At 39.5% G+C, this 23,845-nt stretch overlaps 1 protein-coding gene across 5 annotated transcripts in view; it reads right to left on the minus strand.

Moving 5' to 3' along the window:
• The window catches only part of orc3 (origin recognition complex subunit 3), a 53,182-nt gene that overhangs the window by 21,330 nt on the left and 8,007 nt on the right, over positions 1-23,845 (minus strand). For all 5 annotated transcript variants that reach the window (XM_012962638.3, XM_012962639.3, XM_012962637.3 and 2 more), the window contains 10 exon segments: positions 21,325-21,379; positions 19,929-20,026; positions 16,548-16,692; positions 14,913-15,017; positions 12,918-13,072; positions 12,554-12,684; positions 10,712-10,871; positions 9,361-9,474; positions 7,954-8,087; positions 6,075-6,138 (listed from right to left, as the gene is read on the minus strand). In XM_012962638.3, the coding sequence (XP_012818092.1) occupies positions 6,075-6,138; positions 7,954-8,087; positions 9,361-9,474; positions 10,712-10,871; positions 12,554-12,684; positions 12,918-13,072; positions 14,913-15,017; positions 16,548-16,692; positions 19,929-20,026; positions 21,325-21,379 (1,161 nt within the window).

The raw sequence follows: 23,845 nt of genomic DNA on the forward strand, positions 1-23,845 counted from the left end.
TAAATCGAGCATGTCAGGTGCATTGGCCAAAAACATTCCAAATTTGAAAATACGGTAAGGTAAGATAAATCGATACTTCCCCTATTTATTTTTGTGGGACTTTTGGAATCTTAAAGGATTCTCAGCAAACTTTCCTGACTTTCAGGAACATTTCATGACAGTCGGAAATTTTTTTATTAGTTAGATATCTGTTTTGTCAGAATATGTTTGAGCAGGGTCAAAAGCCTTCCTCCCCAATGCAAACTGCATGCAGGAGAAAAAAATTGCAAAGTGCAATTTTCCACAGCAATTGCCAAATGTTTTACCTACAATTCCAGCACTGTTGTGCTCACCACAGAAATTATGCCAAACGCATCATTGACATCATTTCCAGCATTTGGTGTGTGAGTGATATGTGCTGCAATGAGGGCGACATTGGAACCCTGAAGCTACTGCCTGGTTTGGAGGTGACGATTGCTGTAGATGAAATTATAGTGACAACTAACAGTGATTAAAATGCTACCGCTACCCTTGCAGTCAGTGGTAGGCATTGCTATTTTTTCTGCAGCTGGTGATAATAATACATTTTACATTTACTGCTACTAAATATCCCATGTACAACTGTCCTAAAGACAAAGTGTGTGCTTCATATATAGGAGACCTAAAAATTTGAGGGATATGTTAGTGAAAGCTGACATTGTATCTTACAAGAAGGACAGACAGATGACACCAGCACCGAGGAAGGATGGAATGTACCCATGTTTGGGATCTGCACAATGTGGTCATGTAATAAAAGGCTCCACATTTAGTCATCCACAATTTGGTAAAATTTACAAGATAAGAGGATATTTATACATGTTCCACTATTATATTAAATGTCCATGTGGACTTATGTACGTAGGAGAGAAAATACAACCAATTAGGGATAGTATTTCCCAGCATTGCTCCACAATCAGGAATAAAGTTGTTAAATTGCCTGTTCCACATCATTTTAAATAAGCAAGACCTAGCTGTGATAGAATCACTCCCAGTACTTAGGTGTGGAGGTAATAGAGAATTATATTCAAAAAAACGCGAGGCATTTTGGATTCATATGAATTGTGATTATGATCTATATGGCTTTGTGTAATACTTGTAAATTACAATTGTTTTATTTTGTTTTCATAATTCGTGTTATTTTACTTGTTGTGAGTTGCAGATAAACGTTGATAAACAATTTGGTCATGTATCTTTAAGATGAAGCTGGTAGGTGGCGCTGTAAGGAGGAACAAAGGGACTTATAGGTATAAGAAGTATTAATCGATTTGGAGTATCTAGGAGTATTTGGATTATCTATTATGTTTGAGAAAGGGACGTGAGTCCAGAAACGTCATATGTATTTTGTATGGTTGCTTTTAATCTTTCCAATATAGATAGAGTTTTGCATACTTAAGGAGTGCTGGTGACTTGTTTTGTATGTGGTTCAACCCTGGCAATGGTTTGACACTGTGCACAACAAAGTACAGTGCGTGTGCTTTATATTGATTTATTATCTACTGAATTCCCAGTAAAAATGATAAATGAATCATGAATGATGTAGAGCCATTTTTTTCCTATGTATGTGCTTCTGTAGATAATATTTACTTATTCACAGCTGCACAGTGCTCCAGCCCATTCCTACCAGAGTACCACATTTGCTCCAAATTAGCCGTTTTAATTACTCCAACCTTGGCTCTCTGTGTTGCAAAATTCTTAATTTTCTGCTCTGATTCCCAAGACTTGAAGAGCACAGTATTGCTTAGTTATTAATTTTCTGTACGTAAGACTTGGGGTCCACTAAGAAACATAAATGCCTCTCTAAGATCACCTTTGTGAAAGATAATCAGCAATGCTTTTCCTAGGACATCACTACTTACATGGCAAGGTATCATTTTGCTAAACATCCCTATGTATTATAGTCATAGAAAGCAAACACAATGTGTGCCTAGACCAAATTTTTGGTGGAGTGGGTAAACATAAAGAAGGTTTCAAAAGAGACTCTGCCTTGCACCCCATAACTTCTTATGCATTTGGATATTTAAAACCACTACAGAATAAAGGTTTATTGATATGTAAGATGTTAAATAATGGTTGGACGATACAAACTTTTAGTATAAAGCCTGTATAAACCTTAGCTTGAGATAATACATAAAAGAGCAGTGAACCAAAAAAAAGGGGGGGGGGCTGTGTAACATATCCCTACAACTAGAGATGCCTATAATATGTCAGATGGCAACCTGCTGTACCCCCCTAGTACTGAGCCAGTTAAAGGGCAATAATTGGGAAAAATCAATAGGCTGCCAATTACTCTAAGAGAAAAGGACAGGCAGGGTGAGGAATAGCCCCTTGGAAGCCTAGAAAAGCAATTGCAAGATGAGAAAACCAGCCGGCAGCTACAAAGCAGAGAAAGCTGTTCCAATTGAAAACGATGGGGAAAAAAAATCCATACTTTCTGATATGCGCTGAAAGCCTGAAACATGCAATTAGTCATTTTCTCTTTTGTGAGTAGAGCCAAAGGCTGTGAAGCTTTTCAGAAAAAAATATCTATTAATAAGCAGCAATTTGTCTTTTCATCAGCTGTATTCTCTGCTCTCACTGCATCTGAACTTTCAATAGTGTAAAAAAAGGGACTGCATTAACTATCTGCGATCCAAAGGTGAGCTCATTGTATGGAAAATCACTCAAAAAGTTCAAGCTTTCTTTCAATCCTTGCTACATAATAAAAATTGGAAGATATGCTCTCAATTTGTTGACAGTTGGCACCCTCGCATTTGTTTTTTGACAGCCACATTTGGCTGACACATTTGACAGCCAAGTTTCAAATGAGTTGCTGGACTTACAAACACTGAGCGCTAGACCTCCCTGTACTGAATGAATCTCAACTCTGAACTCTTCAGCAGTTTTCCAAAGGAAAAAACACTGACACAAGTAACATGTAATAGAACTAAGCACTGTGCCCTTTTTTTTGGTGGGGGGTGGAGGAGGAGACTATAACATTATAGTATATGGGTACTGTAGATCCAAGATCTAGCTACTAAGCATAATATAGAAGTGAAGAGTGCTGTTATAAAAAATGTCAAATTGCACTAGGACCACTATGAGCAAGAAATCCCCCAACATTTCATTGTCACCTAAGTTGAAAGTTGCTGGAAGTTACAGTATAGCTAAAGGGACCTGTCACCTGACATGAGCTTCTGCTGGAGAAGCTCTATTTACTGATACGTTTCCTATGACAGTATTCCTTTAAACATGAAACCCAAATTCCTTTTTTAATAAACACATTCATACACATTATAAAGGCCTTAAAAAAAATCACAGCTGTCAATTATATATTGCCTGCCCACCTCTATGTCTTAGCCTTGGAGGAGAGCAAACAATAACTTTCCATTCAGCACTTGCTTGATGTCACTACGTTCCTCACTTTCCCCCTCCCTCTTCACCACCTAATTGTGTAGCCAGTGCATGGGACTGGCTATCTGGTCCCCCCCATCACATAAACATGATACAAAGTTTACCTTAATAACAGTGTCCACAAATTTTTTTTTGCTTGTCAAACACAATACAGGTATAGGACCCATTATCCAGAATGCTCGGGACCAAGGGTATTACGGATAAGGGGTCTTTCAGTAATTTGGATCTTCATACCTTAAGTCTGCTAAAAAATCAATAAAACATTAATTAACCCCAATAGGATTATTTTGCATCCAATAAGGATTATTTATAACTTAGTTGGGATTAATTACAAGGTTCTGTTTTATTACTACAGACAAAAAGAAAATCAGTTTTAAAATTCTGAATTATGTGATTAAAATGGAGTCTATGGGAGACAGGCTTTCCGTAATTCGGAGCTTTCTGGATAACGGGTTTCCGGATAAGGGGTCTGATACCTGTATAAATAAATCTGAAATTATTTCTTAGGGTGACAGGTCCCCTTTAATTACAGCTGCAGGGCTGCTCCCTGAAAGAGAGGTAGTTTTTCTCAAAACACTTTTTTCAGTTCAGTTGTTTTTAGATAGTACACCAGAAACAATAACTTTCTATTTTCTTATTTTTTTACAGTTTTTCTAATACTGAAGTTTACTTATGTCTCCCTGGAGCAGCTCTGAGAAGGGACATCATCGATTCTGTGAACTGTTCTGAGCTGCTACACTGAAACAGCAGAGTGAGGAACATTAAAGAAATCTAGGAAAAAACTGAAAGCAATTAAAAAGCAGGATTTTTAACTTACTGGAAAATCCTTTTCTAGACTGCCCGAACTGTCAGAGCAGATTGTGTGGGGTTAAGCTTCCACCTCCGGAGGCAGGACAGAAGAAGAAGAAACAATCTGGGCTCCACCTCATCCATATAAATCTGTGCTCCTCCAGATTTTTCCAGTTTTTATTAGACAAGACAAGTTAGGAGGAGCAGACGTAAAGCAGAGATAGGCAGAAGGGGGTAATAGGATAGGGAGAGAGCTACCATATCACGTCATTTTAACCTAAAACTATTGAACTTATCTGACTAAGGTCAGGGTTTACTGCCCCAACATTTTGGGCCATCTAAGAAAGGATTTTCCGTTAAGTTAAAAATCCTCCTTACTCTAGACCAGCCCTGCTTGTGTGGGGGTGTCCAAAAGCTGTTCACTAATTCTGGGAGGGTTCTGTATCATCCCATTTACTCTGCACAGCAGCCTAAAGGACTTTCTTGCCAAAGGCTCCTGGTACAGGATGAAAGACATTGGGGCTCATTTATTAACACTGGGCAAATTTGCCCATGGGCAGTAACCCATAGCAACCAATCAGCGATTGCCTTTTTTCAGCCAGCTGCATGTAGAACAATGAATGCAAAAATTTGATTGGTTACCATAGGTCACTGCCCATGGGCAAATTTGCCCAGTGATAAATGACCCCCATTGAGTCTGTAAAACTTTGCAAAAGTAGAGAGCAAGGCCCAAGTGGCTGCCTTGCATATCTGGTGTAGCAGATTTGTATAGGGCCCAGGAAGTCCTAATGGCCCTCGTAGAGTGTGCGCTAACTGTAAAGGGTCTAGGTTGGTTTATCAGATCATAGGCAAAGTTGACAGGATCCACTAGCCATCCAAGTAGTGATACATCACAATAATCACAGAAATAGCAGCAGTTATGACAAAGGTAAATTCTTACCCCAATTGAAGTGGGTCCAGGTGCTCATGCCCCAGACCTTCAGCTTAAGGAGCCATATAGGAGTTAACAAGAAAAAACACAGCAGGCAGGCACTCTGGTATCCCCAAATTATCAAAAAGTCAGGAGAAACAGCTTGTGGTATTCATAAAAAAAGTTTACCTTTTATTTTACTTAATCATAGGCTCATGATTAAGTGCCCCTATGGCACGAAACGCGTAAGGCTTTTGTCTGTAATTTTATGCATGGATTAAATAAAAGGTAAACTTTTTTATGAATTCCACAAGCTGATTCTCTTGACTTTTTGATGATTTGGGGATACCAGAGTTCCTGCCTGCTGTATTTTTTCTTGTAGTATCCACTAGCCACCTAGCTATAGTACGTTTGGATGCTGGTGAGTCCTTGTTTAAGCCATAAGTGATCATTAAGGCATAGGTCTTCCTATAGGCCTTGGAGAAACGAAATAAGGTCAGGTTCCCTAGCCTGCGATTCCTATAGTTGCCGGTGGCATTTTGAAGCGTTAGTCACCTGTAGCAGAGATCTATCGTGGGTGACTAACTCGCTCAAAGGGACATTAGCTTTAGGGCTAACTGGTACAGACTGTGAAAAAACCTAAACGAAAGAGAAAGGAAAAACAAAAAGGATTTATATTCTGTCATCAACTCCCGACAGGATGGACAGAAGATGAAAAACTGGAGGAGCACAGAGTTATATGGAAGGGTTGGAGCCCAGATTATTTCTTCTTCTTCTGTTCTGCCTCTGGAGGTGGAAGTTTAACCCCACACAATCTGCACTGACAGGCAGGGCCACTCTAGAGAAAACTACATCATTTCTGGTGTACTTTTAGAAAACAACTGAACTGAAAACAGTGTTTGGAAGGTGAACAACCAATTTAATGTTTACTTGTTCTTTTCACAAAATTGCATGAGTAGTACTGTACCTTTAAAAAGCTGTCATTGGTCAAAAGTTTAACTTGGTTCTCTGGTGTCTGACTTTCCACATAACTAAAAAAATAAAACAATAAAATATAAAGACTCAAAAGCATTGTAAAATAGGAAACCCAACTTTGGCCTTCCAATGTTAATGTTAATGTCACACAATCATTTTTCTTCAGAAGTGGGAAATTTTGAATGTGTGCAGTAAAATATATAAATAGGATCCACCTGTCCTGAAGGCAAAATGCATTTATTTAATAAAATGAGTACACAGCTTTGTAACTGACCCCTTGAATACTGATGAAGTGGGGAAATACATTTATAGTAATTAAAATATAATGTACTGTTGCCCATCACTGGTAAAACAGGTGTGTTTGCTTCAGAGACATTACTATTATTTATAAAAATAAGCTACTGTGTAGCAATGGGGGCAAACATTCAGTCTAAAAAAGGAGAAAATATACAGGTTCTATAGCAGAAATGGGTTAAGTTCTGTAGACTACAATGGGCTTAATTTTTACATAGGAAGATAGGGGTCAAATGCAATTCATGGCTCGACAGCCGTGCTGTCCAACTTCTGTGGTACCGAGGGACGGAATTCTTCTGGCCTACATGGTGGAGGGACGATAATGGAAGCCAGTTTTGACCACTCTTTTTTTAAACCACAACCACACCCATGGTATTACAAGAGCTTTTACGACCATCCTCACATTAATGGTAATTGTGCAGCAAAAACCCAAATGGTTGGTACTCACTGAAGGGGATATCACCCTTCATTCATATGTGAAAAAATTACATTATGTCATATTAAGACATACCCTTAAATCCATAGGCATCCCCTGTGGATAGCACAGCAACCCCCAACATATAATTACACACCTTAGGGACCATATAATGACTATTTCCAATTGCTAACAAACTCCCAGAACAAACCCTGCCAGGTGACCTCCCACAGGCAGCATGGGGCAGGTAGAGTATGGCACACACTGGCAGCATAGGGCAGGCAGAATATGGCACACATTACCTGCCTTAGCCTGCCTGTGTGTGCCATACTCTTCCTGTCCTAACCTGGCTATGTGTGCCATACTCTGCTTGCCCTCCTACCCTGCCTGTGTGTGTGCCATACTCTTCCTGCCCTATGCTGCCTGCGTGTGCCATACTCTGCTTGCCCTATGCTGCCTGCATGTGTGTGTCATACTCTGCCTGCCCTACCCTGCCTGTGTGTGCCATACTGTCTGCCCTATGCTGCCTGAGTGTGCCATGCTCTGCCTACCCTATGCTGCCTGAGTGTGCCATGCTCTGCCTTCCCTATGCTGCCTGTGTGCCATACTCTGCCTGGGTGTGCTATACAGTACATACAGTGACACAATGCTGGCACTGCTCCTACAGTTTTACAGTCTGAGCCTGAGGTGTGCACAATGCAGGGACTAAAAGATGTGAACAGGACAGGGGATAACATATTTAAACAATACAGGGGTTTACAGCTTGAAACTGAGGAGTGAATAATGCAGGGGCCATTTAAAGCTTACACAGCAGCCAGACAGGTGGGGAGCCACAGGCCACCAGTTGGACAGCACTTCTCTACAGGATTACAGACTGCACAACTCTCATATAAAATAAGATATTTGTTACCAAAAAATTATTTATTTGTAGGTGCTACACACAACAAACTACCTTTCTAACTCCTATTCATTCCATGACACAGAGTGACAAAACCAAAGATAAACGTTTTTTGTATGTATCCTCACAAATAAAGTTTATTCACAGTCCCCTTTAAACAGTTGCTTATTCAGCACGAATTTATAAAATTTAAAGACATGATTTCTTTGTATCTCGGGCTGTGACAAAGACACTTCTCTGCAATGCTATCCAAAGATCCCTTACCTCATGAAAGATGATAAATGTCGAATGTTTTCACACTGTGCGTGTGATAAGTTCTTTATTCTCTTCCTGGATTCTGGAAGGCTGCAGCACAGAACACTGAGGGGTTGAGTGTAAAAATGTTCCACCACCGACAGCTGTAGGAACAGATGGAAAACTGTTTCAAATCAAACCCAAGACAAATTAAATTTAGTTATTAGGAAAAGTATGTGAGTTCTAATCTAACATGAACTCTTTGCTATAAATCATACTTCTGTAACTTCATGCAATATATTGCTTAGCATAGGGGAGTATTTGTCCTTTTATGTTTACACTGTAAATGTGTGGATGACCAAAAGTTATGCTAAAGTTAGTGGGTTTTAGTGCTACAAATGTGTACAAATCACAGACAAAAAAATAATAACCAGAAACAGCAATACCTATTTCAGCATTGCTATCTAAGTTTATAAAATACATGAGGCTCAAATGTAATTGGATTTTACAGTGAGAAGCTGCGAATAAATATTGTACTCAAAAAATGATTTAGGCCCAAAACGTCATTAGAACAGGGCAGCTACATGAAGCACAGCATTAGATATGGGTAATTGAGAGCAGATTGTCAGAAATGATCAAAAGCACCCATAGGGACAGAACAACTTCTGGTATAGTCACAGTTATAAACAGGGGAAGAGATATTTATATAAAGAAAGAGGAGCTAATAGAGCTTGCCACAGTTCACAGGAGAGAAATTTCACAGCTCTCTGTTCAATTGTATGGGTTTTTTAGGGTCATATTTATTAAAAGCTGAACTCTCTTTCACCCCATGATACATATGTCCCTTTAAATGAGTTTGACCATTAATTTGATGGCATGTGTTTTTGCTTATAAGCTGAGAGAGCTACAGGATCCACGTGTTATGCAGTTATTCTTGCAAATACTACAGTATTTTGTACTTTACTGGCAACTTGCCCCACCATGTGCCACTAATATTTTTTTTTTCTTCTGTGTCTCTTTACATGAACCAATAGGTGATGGGTGCTATAGCATAAATGTTTTCCATTAACCAACAGCTACCAATCAGCAATTTGATTTTATCATATTTACTGCACAGAACAAGTAAAGCTTAATTGCCAATTGAATGGTTATTAGTCTTTGCCTCTGTTACTCAATATTCCATAAGAGCCCAGACACATGGGATCTTCTAAAGACCCCTTCCCACCGTCATTAATGCAAATCATAACTCATATGCATCGTTTAGTAGCCCACTGAAAAGTAGGCTACTGGTCCTTTATATTAGTACAAAACTCCTCTTATGTCTATCTGTATATTTTTGAACAAACATCAGTAAGGCTGTAAAGAACCAAGTAAGTGCATTATTGCCAAATTCCAGTTTTACCAAGGCAATTATAACATTGTTACTATATGTTTTACCTGAAGTCCTTTAATGAAGTTTTGCACGGAGAAATCATGATACAAAAAGATGGTGATGAGAACCTGCAATGCTCTGCCACTCAGTTTGAAGGGGAAGTGGTTTGTAAGAAGTAACTGGGAAAGAAACAGCATGTATAAAGAATGAAAAAAATAACAAAGAATCATGGGAAGAGGGAAACGAAAAGGGGTAGTGAGCAAACAATGTGAAGAGAAGATATGGGATAAGAATGAAGACAAGAAAATGTAGCAGACAGAGGATTATTGGAAGTGGAAGAAAAGAATTAGAAAAAAAAATTGAAGAGTAGAAAACAAAAGAAATACAAAAAGGCAAAATATTCCAATTTTGTAAGAGCAAAAACAAAAAAAATGTACATCCAAATAACTTATTTTTCTTTTCCAAATTTTTCCAATGTTTTCCTCTGTCAGAGACAAGCAGCTCTCTCCCCTCTCCTACTCCCCCCTCCCTCAAGAATACTAAGAACCCCCCCTTAGGAATGTGGATCTGAGCCAATCAGCAGGAAGCTTCCTCATAGTCTTACTAACTGAGCATGTACACAGGTCTTGGTGCAGGAGCGAGGCATTATGGGAACTTTCTTTACAGAGCTCAGCGTTTTGTTTTCCTATGAGGCTTCTGAACATCTGAACGAGAGAAATATGGGGAGACTTAAGGGCACTATTGAGAGAACTGAAGGTATGCCTGTAGTTTGAGATTAACTCTTTCCTTCTCCTTTAAAGAGGATTTCTACCCATCATTTAATAATGAAAGAAAATTTGATTTGAAGCAACTTTGCAAAATACATTCAATGGTTTTAGGGTTTTTTTCAATGTAATTGCTATTGAAAGCAGAATATGTCTGGATCTTTATATTCCTTGCACTACTGGTTCTCACTGCTGAAACAGTGTAGCAGATTTCAAGAGTCACAACTGAAGTTTCATTAGATGTGCTGTGTACATTTAGCAATTAAACTCTTTGGTGCTATGGTTAGATAAAATCAAGGCTGTGATATTTTGGCCTATTTATATGTGGTAGAAAATGCCTTTATTAATTAATAAAGTCTTACTGAAAGATTATTAGGTAGCCTCTACTCACACTATCAGCTTACAGAAGGTAATCTTGTTTATATTCAACCAAAACTTGCCAGGAATTCAAAAATAACTACCTGGTTTGGGGGCAGTGAGAGCAACATCCAAGGGGTTGGTGAGCAACATGGGAGTGGAGCTACTCCCATGCGGAGAAAAGTGAACCATCTGCCCAGTGTGGCTCTAGCCTAAAGTGAGGTGTTGTTGCCTTGCTAAATCTATATTTCTCACTCTAGATTTCCTTTTTGAGATTTTCAATAAAATGAATTACCTGATCCACAACAGTAGCCAGGTGCTCAGTGCAAGACATAGATTGGAAAAGTTCTATGCAGAGCCGAGAGGAAACTGAATGAGACAGAAGTCTGTGGATAATCATGGGAGACGTGGCAATTCCAAAAACCAGAACTAGTGGTAACTCCTGTACATAACCACTGTGGGGAAAACAGTGTGGCATAACAAAATTAAACACAGTTTTTTATGAACTTTTATGTACTTAAAATAACATAGTAAAATATGACATTAAATAGAGAAAGCTTTAAGTGATATGTGTGAGTATTTCAGTGCACAATAAACAGAAACTGTGGAAGAGCATCTCTCCAGGGTCTGTCGCAACAACATTTTTATTTTGAAGCAATGTCTATGAAGAAGTAGGGTTTGCAACACCCCATACTACGGCAGTATATTGGTAGGAATTGGATGTAAATATAAGAAATTATGCAAAAGCTTCATTCATACTGACACTGCCGTTAGTGTAATCATTTTGACTAAAAAATCGTATATATTCCTTTTTATGCATGTTCACTCGACAACATCTGACTGGGAACGACAGCGATGTCTGCATACGCAGCAATACTGATCCAGGCATCTCTATATTGCTGCATAAAACATCACAAGCAAATTGTTTTCTATAAATGAGTTGGACCCAGTTAAACAATGAAAAGAGTCTCTAAACAAGATAGATTATCATACATAAAATTATATGGTGTCACTTGGAGTCGAATGCAATGTTAGCACAACAGTCATAATAGCAGGTAATTAAATCATTATTCATCAGCATAAGAAGATATTTTGTCTAAATCATCTAACTAATGTCAACTAATGGCAATGGAATTTGTTGCCTGTGGTTATATCTCAACTACCTCGGGCGAGTAATCTCCCCTTCCCACCAGCGATAAAGTTAATCGCATATGCAGTTTCATTTTCTAAAGTCGCCTGAAGATTCCTGCACAGGATTTGGTAAGATCCTACAAAATCTGATCCCCACAGTAATGCAAGTTGGATCAGATATGGTCAGATGGAGTCTTTTGTTCATGCGTCTACATCTGACAGTCAAAGTTTTTCAATGAGAAGAAAAAGTCTTTCTGACACCATCAGATTTTTTTCTTGTCAAATGCAGATGCAGCATTCGCATCCAACAAGCGTGTCTCATCAGACAGCAGATGTTCCATGTACTTATATTATGACCTATGCGACTACATCCAACTTGTAGAATGCAAACTGTCGATCCCACACCACCCCACAAAAGCTCTTGTGTAAGCAGTATGCATGCGTGGAGTTGTGATTCCACAAGTGGACCTGTCACCGAGACATATAAAGCTGTACAATAGAAGTCCTATTCAAAAGTCCCAGCTAATTAACCTATACCTCTAAGTAGTTCCTTGTTCTAAAGGCTTAATGGTAGCTAGAAGCAATAAAAATACAGCCTTAAGTGTCTAGAACAAGAAACTACTTACAGGTGTAGGTAAATTACCTGGGGCTTAAAAGCCTTCTAACTAGAGCTCCAGAGTTAAAGGTAAGTGCAACAAGGCTTTTTAACAAAAAAAGGTAAAACCAAAGTGGGCACAAGGGTGCTTCTAGAAGCTGCTCAATTTCAGAATTTAGGTTAAACCAAAGCTGGCACAAGGGTGCTTCTAGCAGCTAGTCAACTTAACTGTGTGAGCTAGACCAAGAGCTGGCGATTTCTTTCTTTGTTTTGTGTACAAATTGTAGTCCTTAGTAATGATACAGAATACTGCACTAAAATGCACACAACTTAAATTAAATGATCTTACCAGGGAAAGGAATATGTGACCTTGTTATGTGTGGTGTGTGATGCAATGAAAAGATAACCTACCTACTAATAACAATAAATTCTTGTAAGACACTGGCTGTGAAACTCTCCAAGTCTTTGAAAATAACAACAACAGGAGGGGACTCCCAATGAGTAGAGGTTGATGACCTTTTCTTCTTTGGAGAGGCAGGTTTCTTTATTAGGCAAAGAAAATGACATAAAACAAGAGAGCATACTATAAATACATATGTTTTGCTTATACTACCATAACTAACATCACATAAAAGAAGAAACATACCCCTTCTAAGGAGCAACAGATAACATGTGTATCTGTTCTATTGGTTTGCTCTTTGAGATCAAATTTAAAATGTGAAAGATCATGAAGATTTATTTGGAGCCATGTATTGACATGTATGGCTTCATTTACCTTTGTGGCCCTTTTATACCAGCCAGACAAGGAGGCCAAAGAGCAGTTCATTTTCCTTTGTGATATGGTCACTTGCTCTTCTTCTTCATCAAGCTCAATATCTGCAGTGTTTCCCATAAGCTGTATAAGGAGCTTCTGAAGTAGCTGCTTAATCCCTGAATGAACCAGGAAACAGCAGAGGTAAAGCATACCAATACAATCTGTAGGCATAGTAGTTTCAGACTGCTTGACATTCCATGCCCTAACCAATATGCGAATGCTACTTTAAAAAATGAGAAAAATCCTTATGGCTCTCCAGTTGAGCATCTTCTTTTTGTGAGCATTGTAAGCATTAATGGTAGCTAACTGCTTTGGTCTGAAATACATTGTTGCTGTTGTGTACATTTCCCTTGGTACAAAGGACAGTATTCCTCTACTACAGGGGCCCCCAACCTTTCTTACTCGTGACCCACAGTCAAATGTAGATCGAGAGCATCAAAAAAGTTCATGGAGGTGCCAAATAAGGGCTAAGATTTGCCATTAAGTAGCCTCTATGCACACTCTCAGCTTACAGGAGGCTTTATTTGGTAGTAAATTTTGTTTTTATTCACCCAAAACTTGCCACCAAGCCAGGAATTCAAAAATAAATACCTGCTTTGGGGACACTGAGAGCAACATCCAAGGGGTTAGTGAGCAACATGTTGCTCACGAGCCACTGGTTGGGGAGCACTGCTCTACTATAATAACAAACTGCAAGAAAAATCCACTTCTAGCTATAACAGGTAACATTGTGGCCAGGATGTGAAAGGCCACAAAAGCAAGCATCTCTCATGTTTTGTCCTACATTTAAAATGCAGTAGCTCTATCATTTTAAATGTCTGTGTTTATTATGCTGTCATATGATGGCATATATTTCTCATTGATCATTTTACTAGACATGTTGCAGTGTCAAGCACATCATTGTAAATGACTACATTTTGACTACAAAATGTAGTTTTGCGCCAAATTCCACTTAGTGTGGCTGCACCCAGGCTGATGGCACTGGGTGCAGCCACAACAATCGAATTTTTCAAGTGTAGTGGCCGATTCTCATCCTGCATTTATCTGCAGGCCAAAAGCCACCCTGTGTGGCACTAGCCTAGCTTTCACCCACTGATTCTAAAAATCCCACAGGATTCCAAAAAATTCTAAAAATCCCATAGAATCAACAGTGGGTGATTTTTTCTGTTGTGAGCTCTAATCTTACTTTTTATAAATCTGCTCCTCACAGTGAGGAAAATAACAGTGGTTAAAAAAAAACAAACAAACAGAAATACTAAACTGTTGATGTCCTCCAATATACACCAGAGGACTTTAAGGGCTCTGACACACAGGGAGATTAGTCGCCCACGACAAAACTCCCTGTTCGCGGGCGACTAATCTCCCCGAGTTCTCATGACCCGCCATCCCACCGGCGAACATGTAAGTCGCCGGCGCGATTTCCCGAAATCGCGCCGCCGCGTGTGCCATCCCGCCGGCGACTTACATGTTCGCCGGTGGGATGGCGGGTCATGAAAACTCGGGGAGATTAGTCGCCCGCGAACAGGGAGTTTTGTCGCGGGCGACTAATCTCCCCGTGTGTCAGAGCCCTAAACAGGTTATATACAATTCTGTATTTCTGAAATACTTTTTGGATCAGTTGTTGTAATTTTGCTTACACACTGTTTTCTATTATGGATATAAACAAGCACTGATTTTGCATACTTTATTTAGATGTAGATACAGGAACACAGAGTTAAATGTGTGTGCAAAATTAGCTGAGTTATCGGGAAACTAAACTTTTCCATTTACAGGAAACAGACTGCACAATACTAGTTCAATAGCTATTATTACATAACTATAAAGCAAAAAATAGCAGAAGGAAGATTAGCAAACCAAAACAAGAGGCTAATTTGGATGCAATGTTATTTTTAGAAAACGCTATTAAGTCTTTCACCCCTGAGAGCAGAAATATTAATTAGAGCAGCATACACATACCTGGGCATTCCTTGGATTGCAGAAGCACTACGTACGGCGTGATAGTTTCATGAAGAATGTCTGCTAAACTATTAAATGTAAGATCATGATCTGTAACATTTACGCCTAGAATAAAAGTGAAAAAATAAAAGAGAAACATGCAAATAGATATTAAAAACAACCATATACGCTTTACATAAAGAAATAACAAAAATTTAAAAAAAAGTAATTTGTGCAAAAAAAACTGATATACAGTAAATAATAAACCATTTTAAATAACACCGTTTCTGATCCATTTATGACTGCTTATGTTTCAATTTCTTTACTCTTTGGCATCACTTTATCAATGTCATAGTTTTTAGGGTGATTCAACTTTTTAGGAGCTAAAATTCATGAATGATCTAGATTTATTAAAGGAAAAAGAAAGGTAAAGTCACTTGGGGGTGCCAAAATGTTAGGCACCCCCAAGTGACTTTAACCGCCTACCTTTTACCCCGGGCTGGTGCCGCTGTCAGGAGAAAACAGCACCAGCCCGGGGTAGCTGCCGGCGCTTCCTCCTTCCGGCTTCGCTGCGCGCGCATGCGCAGTAGAGTGAAAAGCCGAACTTAAACATTTAAGTCGGCTTTTTCGCTCTACTGTGCATGCCCGGCCACCGGCAGTTTAGGAAGTGGAAGCCGGAAGGAGGAAGCGCTGCGCTCCAGGTGCCCCGGGCTGGTGCTATTTTCTCCTAACAGGGGAACCAGCCCGGGGTACAAGGTAAGCGGTTAAAGTCACTTGGGGGTGCTTAACATTTTGGCACCCCCAAGTGACTTTGCCTTTCCTTCCCCTTTAAGTGCAAAAAAACTAGAAAACTTTAATGTAAAACTTTGGCATCTAAAAGCTGACGACTTGATGTAGAAGTCAATAAGAGCTGTCCTAGGTAAAATACCAGTGTTATTTTTTTCAATTCGAGTTTTTAAATTTTTTTGCACTTATTAAATCTGGTAGACTTGTTGAATATGAGGAATAGAATGTGATTTTGCTGCATTTAAGTTTTTTTTAATGTTTTTTTCAAATGAGGAAAAAGCTGCCGACTCGCCAATCGGACCAGTTGGAAAATTTTGATCGGGCGCCATAGAAGGCGCCTGATCAAAATCTCCCTTCAGCGCTGAATCGGCAGAAGGAGGTAGAAATCATATTGTTTCTACCTCCTTACCTGCCGATTCAGCCCTGAATGGTGTGTGGCACATCTGACGATGTTTCGTGCGACCGATGGTCGCACGAAACATCGTCAGATCACCACGTGTATGGCCAGCTTTAGCAGGGAAACTAAAAAGTGTCTTAAAGCAGCAACATCATGCCATACCTAATTTACTAGGCTTTTCATGAAAGCCACCACAGTCAACCTATATTTAAGGGAATGGTAAAATACTGATACACCACCTCAAGATATTTTCATTAGAAAAAAAAAAAAACAGAATTAAAGTGGCTCTTTGTTATACACAATGTAACCATGATCAATAGCAAAAAAAAATTCATACAGAATTGCTCAAAAAACTCCAAACTGAAAAGGAATTCAAAACAGAATAAAAAAAAGACAGCTAGTAGGTACAAGAAGAAAGGTAATAATGATGTTGACATGTAATGACACAAAACCTGGTACATTTTCAAACATACCCAGAACAAGTGCGGCTGTTGGAATCTCACTTGCTCTCATCCTGCAGCTCCAATCATCTTTCTTATCATGAAAATCGGCGTGGGATTTTCTTAAAAAGCCTATCAGGTTCTCAAAAAGCCTTTTGTTCAGTTCTTCTTGAAGTTGCTAAAAGGGGGATGACAAGCAAGCTGAATATTAAAAGAGCGACTTAAAGCTGAAAAGCATTAGCCAAAAGGATAAAAAAACAACAATACACTGTGTGATTTTAGTTTAAGCACAAAGGGATATTTTCTGTAAATTGTGGCACATTCAACTTAGTAATGATATTTAATGAAAAGTAAAGTCATGCGCAGTAAAAGTTTTTTTACCGGAATGGGAAAAAAGTTTTATAAACTATGAATTAAGATAATAGATGATTTAAATGAATTTCACAATGACAATAACAATAATATATACCAGGAAGTAGACCATCAGATCTTAGGCCTACTATATACACACTATATATATATTTTGGCTCATAACAAACTGTCATAGGCAATTACAGTGGCTTGCAAAAGTATTCGGTCCCCTTGAACTTTTTCACATTTTGTCACATTACAGCCACAAACATGAATCAATTTTATTGGAATTCCATGTGAAAGACCAATACAAAGTGGTTTACACGTGAGAAGTGGAACAAAAATCATACATGATTCCAAACATTTTTTACAAATAAATAACTGCAAAGTGGGGTGTGCGTAATTATTCAGCCCCCTTTGGTCTGAGTGCAGTCAGTTGCCCATAGACATTGCCTGATGAGTGCTAATGACTAAATAGAGTGCACCTGTGTGTAATCTAATGTCAGTACAAATAAAGCTGCTCTGTAACGGCCTCAGAGGTTGTCTAAGAGAATATTAGAGCTGGGCGGTATGACCAAAAATTTATATCACGGTATTTTTCAAAATTATATCGGTGTCACGGTATTTGACGGTATTTTTTTTTCCATGCATGATTAGGTGTTAACCCCATTTCCTAATAAATTAGAGAATAATTACTGCAGTATTGAAAATCAGAGTCAGGCAAGCGAAGGATCGGCAACAGAAAGTTGTAAGGTAAATCAGGCAGGCTTAGTTTCCCAGGCAAGGCCGCAGACAACATAGCACAGGAGGAGGCGTTTGATAGCTTTAAATACCCCCCACGCATGCGCAGAACCGGCGCCGTCAGCGCGTCACGGACATGCACGCTTTGACATGTACGTGCACTTTGACGCACGCACACCTGGACGTGCGTGCGCAACATCCCGCGGACAACGGGACGCGTGCGCATGCGAGGAGGCGCGCAAGACCGGCCCGCACGGGTGAGTACCCTGACACCCCGGTATTGCGGTATCTGAAAAATGAATATAGTTTTTGAAAAAAACACCGGTATTAGGTATTAAACGGTATATCGCCCAGCCCTAAAAATTTGGGAGCAACAACAACATGAAGTCCAAAGAACACACCAGACAGGTCAGGGATAAAGTTATTGAGAAATTTAAAGCAGGCTTAGGCTACAAAAAGATTCCAAAGCCTTGAACATCCCACGGAGCACTGTTCAAGCGATCATTCAGAAATGGAAGAAGTATGTAAATCTACCAAGACAAGGCCGTCCACCTAAACTCACAGGCCGAACAAGGAGAGCGCTGATCAGAAATGCAGCCAAGAGGCCCATGGTGACTCTGGACGAGCTGCAGAGATCTACAGCTCAGGTGGGGGAATCTGTCCATAGGACAACTATTAGTCGTGCACTGCACAAAGTTGGCCTTTATGGAAGAGTGGCAAGAAGAAAGCCATTGTTAACAGAAAACCATAAGAAGTCCCATTTGCAGTTTGCCACAAGCCATGTGGGGGACACAGCAAACATGTGGAAGAAGGTGCTCTGGTCAGATGAGACCAAAATGGAACTTTTTGGCCAAAATGCAAAACGCTATGTGTGGCGGAAAACTAAAACTGCACATCATTCTGAACACACCATCCCCACTGTCAAATATGGTGGTGGCAGCATCATGCTCTGGGGGTGCTTCTCTTTAGCAGGGACAGGGAAGCTGGTCAGAGTTGATGGGAAGATGGATGGAGCCAAATACAGGGCAATCTTGGAAGAAAACCTCTTGGAGTCTGCAAAAGACTTGAGACTGGGGCGGAGGTTCACCTTCCAGCAGGACAACGACCCTAAACATAAAGCCAGGGCAACAATGGAATGGTTTAAAACAAAAGATATCCATGTGTTAGAATGGCCCAGTCAAAGTCCAGATCTAAATCCAATCGAGAATCTGTGGCAAGATCTGAAAACTGCTGTTCACAAACGCTGTCCATCTAATCTGACTGAGCTGGAGCTGTTTTGCAAAGAAGAATGGGCAAGGATTTCAGTCTCTAGATGTGCAAAGCTGGTAGAGACATACCCTAAAAGACAGGCAGCTGTAATTGCAGCAAAAGGTGGTTCTACAAAGTATTGACTCAGGGGGCTGAATAATTATGCACACCCCACTTTGCAGTTATTTATTTGTAAAAAATGTTTGGAATCATGTATGATTTTCGTTCCACTTCTCACGTGTACACCACTTTGTATTGGTCTTTCAAGTGGAATTCCAATAAAATTGATTCATGTTTGTGGCTGTAATGTGACAAAATGTGAAAAAGTTCAAGGGGGCCGAATACTTTTGCAAGCCACTGTATTAATGCACTGATCTGTGTTGATATTGGTACAGCTCAGTTGTGCAAAATTAGATCAGTTGATTTGTGTGATGTTGTGCTGTACTGTATGGCCAAAACCCGGCAAACACTCACTGGATGCATTCTAGACACCATGTGCTAAGACCAGAACTTCTAAATATTTCTAATTTTGTAGATTTCTAAAAAATGTTTTAAAAAAGCCCAGAAGAACTCCATGCACACACAAATACCAGTCTATTGTGTCACAGAGGACCCACTGCCAAATTTTTGGCCCTTAATGGATTCAGCATGAGTTCAATGAATAGGGCTTGCACTGAACATACTTTTTGGCTATTGTTTTAATCAAGAAAAGCGTATGGTTCTGTGATTTATTGTCATTAACAAGGCACAGAAAGAAAAAAAAGTGGTATTGTCCTGGTTCTTGCATGTAATTGTGGGAGGAGAAGGCAGTTGATCAGACTATCAGTGCTCCAAGAAGCCCTCTTGGGGTGGGGAGGGGAGAAGGTTGTTTACTCAGAGCCCCTTAGTTTACCCCATTACATATAAATGTTTAAAACAGGCTGTACTTTAGCAAAATGTTCTCTATATTTCATCTTAATAGCAATAATATGCATAATAGCTCTTATCAGACACTTGTAAAAGCAGTCATGTTATGGCCAAGCCAGAGTTAAGAGCACACCATGGATCTTTTACACTGTTATGGATTATACCGACCTCTGTCTGAGATTTCATCTGTTGCCATAGTAACTGGCAGCTCTCAAATCGTTTTTTGCCATCTTCAGAATCCTTAAGACCTTCATTAAAATAGTCAGCTGAAGAATAAAAAGCAGCGTTTTAAACTGGAAGTTGTATTGCAAAATTAGCTAGGTTTATACATTTTTTTTTTAAATACCCTGCCAGGTCTTTTAAATAGTGAGGCCCAATATGAAACAAAACCTCAGATTCTGTTTTCATGGCAGAATTTGAATGTCCAGATTATGAAAAGTAAACTGAAAACTAAAGAGACAGTAGATCTGCTTGATATACTGCATAGTTACAGCTTACATGTGACATCAATTAGTTATGACATCATGCTAACAAGGAGCATGGCAGCCTGCTGTACCTACCCACTTAGTGTGGACAGAACTGTTAGTTATACATTCCCTACACAAAGTTACAGTAGAACTCTCAGCGCTCAATTACATAATGGGCTGACACCACTGGCACTATACTTTCTACCTTAATCTTCTAGTTACTTAGGCCCCAAATTCAGTTTACAATGTATACAGACTCTCTGAACACTACTCTATATAATTGGTAGAACTATACAATTTATATAACTATTATTATGTTAAAAACTAGAAAAGCAGGGTTTTTAAAAAAAACTAGGCTGTCATTTACCCTGCAACCAGGCAGCAGTTTGGAAGTCATGATGAACAGGAGAGACCCTCTACAGAAATTTTACAATTAAAACTTAAAGATGTATCCTAACAAATAATATGTTTACTGACCATCCACCATATAGTATTTTAATGATGTGATTTATTGTATATGTGGTATATTGTATATGTGGAATTTAAATGTGATGCTTGTCTGTAGCTTCTTTTAAACATTGCACAATGCCTGTACTTAAGAAAAAGACGAATTCTCTCAAGTACAAACCCGTTGAGAGGACCACAAACAAAATGATTTTAAAACCTGACTGATAGATTTCTGGCTGATTTTTGGCCAATTATCAGTCAGGTAGGTCATCAGTATGGGCCCATATACGGGCCAGGTTGTAGTTTAAATGACATATGATAAACAGAGACATAAGTGGAAAAAGGTAATTTAAAACCATAAACAATTAAAACAAACAGCAAACTTTCTAAGATTTGGGCTATCATACCAAAAGATAATTTTAAGGTTGCCATTCAACTGAGAAATATGAACTTTCCAAAGAACATATGCAGTACTGAAATGTTATAGACAAAATAAATTCAAGTATTTTAGGTACTATGGACTGGAAAAGGAAAGAATGTTCTACTAGAGATTATTTGCAGAAAAATCTGTGTGTAATGGGGCCGTAAGATATCCATATTAATATTTCACTATGCTACCAGTGTTCATTTTAATTTGTTTGGACACAGACCTACTGTCAAGGAAGTCTTTTTCTTCTTGGTACTTGGCTTAAACACAAAGCAGCCCTAAAACGAGAGAAAGGAAATCAGTGTCATTCTACTGTAGTTTTACACCGAGTAACCCATTACAGTAATGATCTTCAACATAAGGCTCTCTGGGCATTAAAATTTAGCAACAGCTGAAAAGGAACAGCATAAGATCAATGCATTCTATCACTTTGCCTGTTGTAGTATAAAATTCCCTTTCTCCTCTGTGTTTAAAATAAATGCCTTAATAGGAAATTGAATTAAATTGTACTTTCCCTTTACAGTAAAGTAAATTAAATATGAGCGCACACAAATTTAAGGACATTGAAACAACTGTCTCTCCTGTACGGTTATACACTTTTTCAACTTACTGTTAAAGCAGAGCACCTGTTTAACTAAACTGCCAATCGCAGTTACATGTACAATCTATTTTAGCACTGCACATTTATGGGCTTATTTGACAATTTTTGAGTTTGTGAATTCAAGTGTTTCTAATTCAAATAAATTTGCATTTCAAATGCTTGCTTATTTATGAATAAGGAAAAAAAATATGGCTTGACTTTGCCTAGGACAACACCCATTGACTTCTACATGAATTTGCAAGCTTTTAGATGCCAAAGTTTACATTTAAGTTTTTTGATTTTGTTTCCCCTAATAATTATCAGATATTTGAGTGTTTGAACCATAATTCCAAATTTACAAGTTTTTGAATCATAATGCTAATTTTGCGAGTTTTTGGGATTAGCATTCCATTCCTTAGTATCCACCCCCTTAAGTGTAATGCTGATCGTACATGGAACATTTTTGCCCAGTAACTCAGCAACTCTTGAGCTAAAGCTTATGTCTGGCTAAAGACTGGTAGCTTCTACAAAACAGTTTAATTATTTGATTCACTAGATCAGTGCTGTCCAACTTCTGTGGTGCCGAGGGCCAGAATTTCTCTAGCATACATAGTGGAGGGCCGCTAATGGAAGCCAGTTTGACCACTCCCCTTTTTAATCCACACCCATGTTATCACAAGAGCTTTTAAGACTATGCCCACATTAACGGTAGTAGTGCAGCATAAACCCAAATGGTTGGTGCTCACTGTAGGGATATCACCCATCATTCATGTGAAAAAATTATATTATGTCATATTAAGACTTACCCTTACATCTACATGCCTCCTACTCCCCTGTGAATAGCACAGCAACCCCCAGCTCATACTTACACACCTTAGGGACCATTTAATGGCTATATGCAACTGCTAACAAACCCCCAGAACAAACCCCTGCCAGGTTCACATCCCACACACAGCATAAGGCAGGCAGAGTATGGCACACACAGGTAGCATAGGGCAGGCAGAGTTTGGCACACACAGGCAGTATAGGGCAGGCAGAGTATGGCACACACAGGCAGTACTCTTCCTGCACTATGCTGCCTGTGTGTGCCATACTCTGCCTGCCCTACTCCACCTGTGTGTACCATACTCTCCCTGCCCTATGCTGCCTGTGTGTCCCATACTCTGCCTGCCCTACTCCACCTGTGTGTGCCATACTCTGCCTGCCCTACTCCACCTGTGTGTGCCATACTCTGCCTGCCCTATGCTGCCTGTGTGTGCCATACTCTCCCTGCCCTATGCTGCCTGTGTGTGCCATACTCTGCCTGACCTTATCTGCCTGCAGCCTCAGGCCCTATACTGCCAGGCAGTATAGGGCAGGTAGTACACACAATACACTGGCTCCTGGCACTGCTCCTACAGTCAGGGGTGTGAACAGGTAAACAATGTGTGTGATTACAGCCTGAGCCTGAGGTGTGAACACTGCAGGGGGTGAACAATGCAGAAACTAAAAGGTGTGAACAGTACAGGAGATTACATATTTAAAAAATACAGGGGGATTACAGCCTGAATCTGAGGTGAGAACCATGCAGGGGACCAGTTAATCTCAATTCTGATACCATTTAAAGCTTACACAAAGGTAAGCCATCAAAGCAGCCAGACAGGTGGGGGGGCCACACAGAGGGGGGTCGCGGGCCGCCAGTTGGACAGCACTGCACTAGATGATCATGTGGGGCTTTAGATGCTATCAAGAGCTGGTCTGTCTGAAATCCTGTTGGACAAGGATTACAATACAGTGTGAATGTGGTCGTCTCAAAGTAAGCTTGCACAGACTAACAAATGGATCATCCTAATTTGGCCTTCCACCCGTGTGGACACCCTGGGCAAAGAACCTCTTGTTTGGTGTGTAGTCACATAATTAGCCAATTTAAGGCTTGAATCCCACAGGAGATTAGGAGTTGTAATTTGCTAGATAGGTGTGATTGCTTCCGAAAGATGATGGGGAAGATGTTTTAGAAGTTCAATAAATTCAAAATTTACCACCACCACATTCTTACTCAACAACATATTTTCTATAACCTTTATAATCGCTGCCTATACATACCTTTGTTTCCTCTGTTCCTTCTAACATATCTAGATAAGTTATCAGGAGCAGGGCCTGCTGCACTATGTGTATGATGTAGTAG

The sequence above is a fragment of the Xenopus tropicalis genome, chromosome 5 (assembly GCF_000004195.4).
Source record: "Xenopus tropicalis strain Nigerian chromosome 5, UCB_Xtro_10.0, whole genome shotgun sequence".
In the NCBI taxonomy this organism is placed as follows: Eukaryota; Metazoa; Chordata; class Amphibia; order Anura; family Pipidae; genus Xenopus; species Xenopus tropicalis.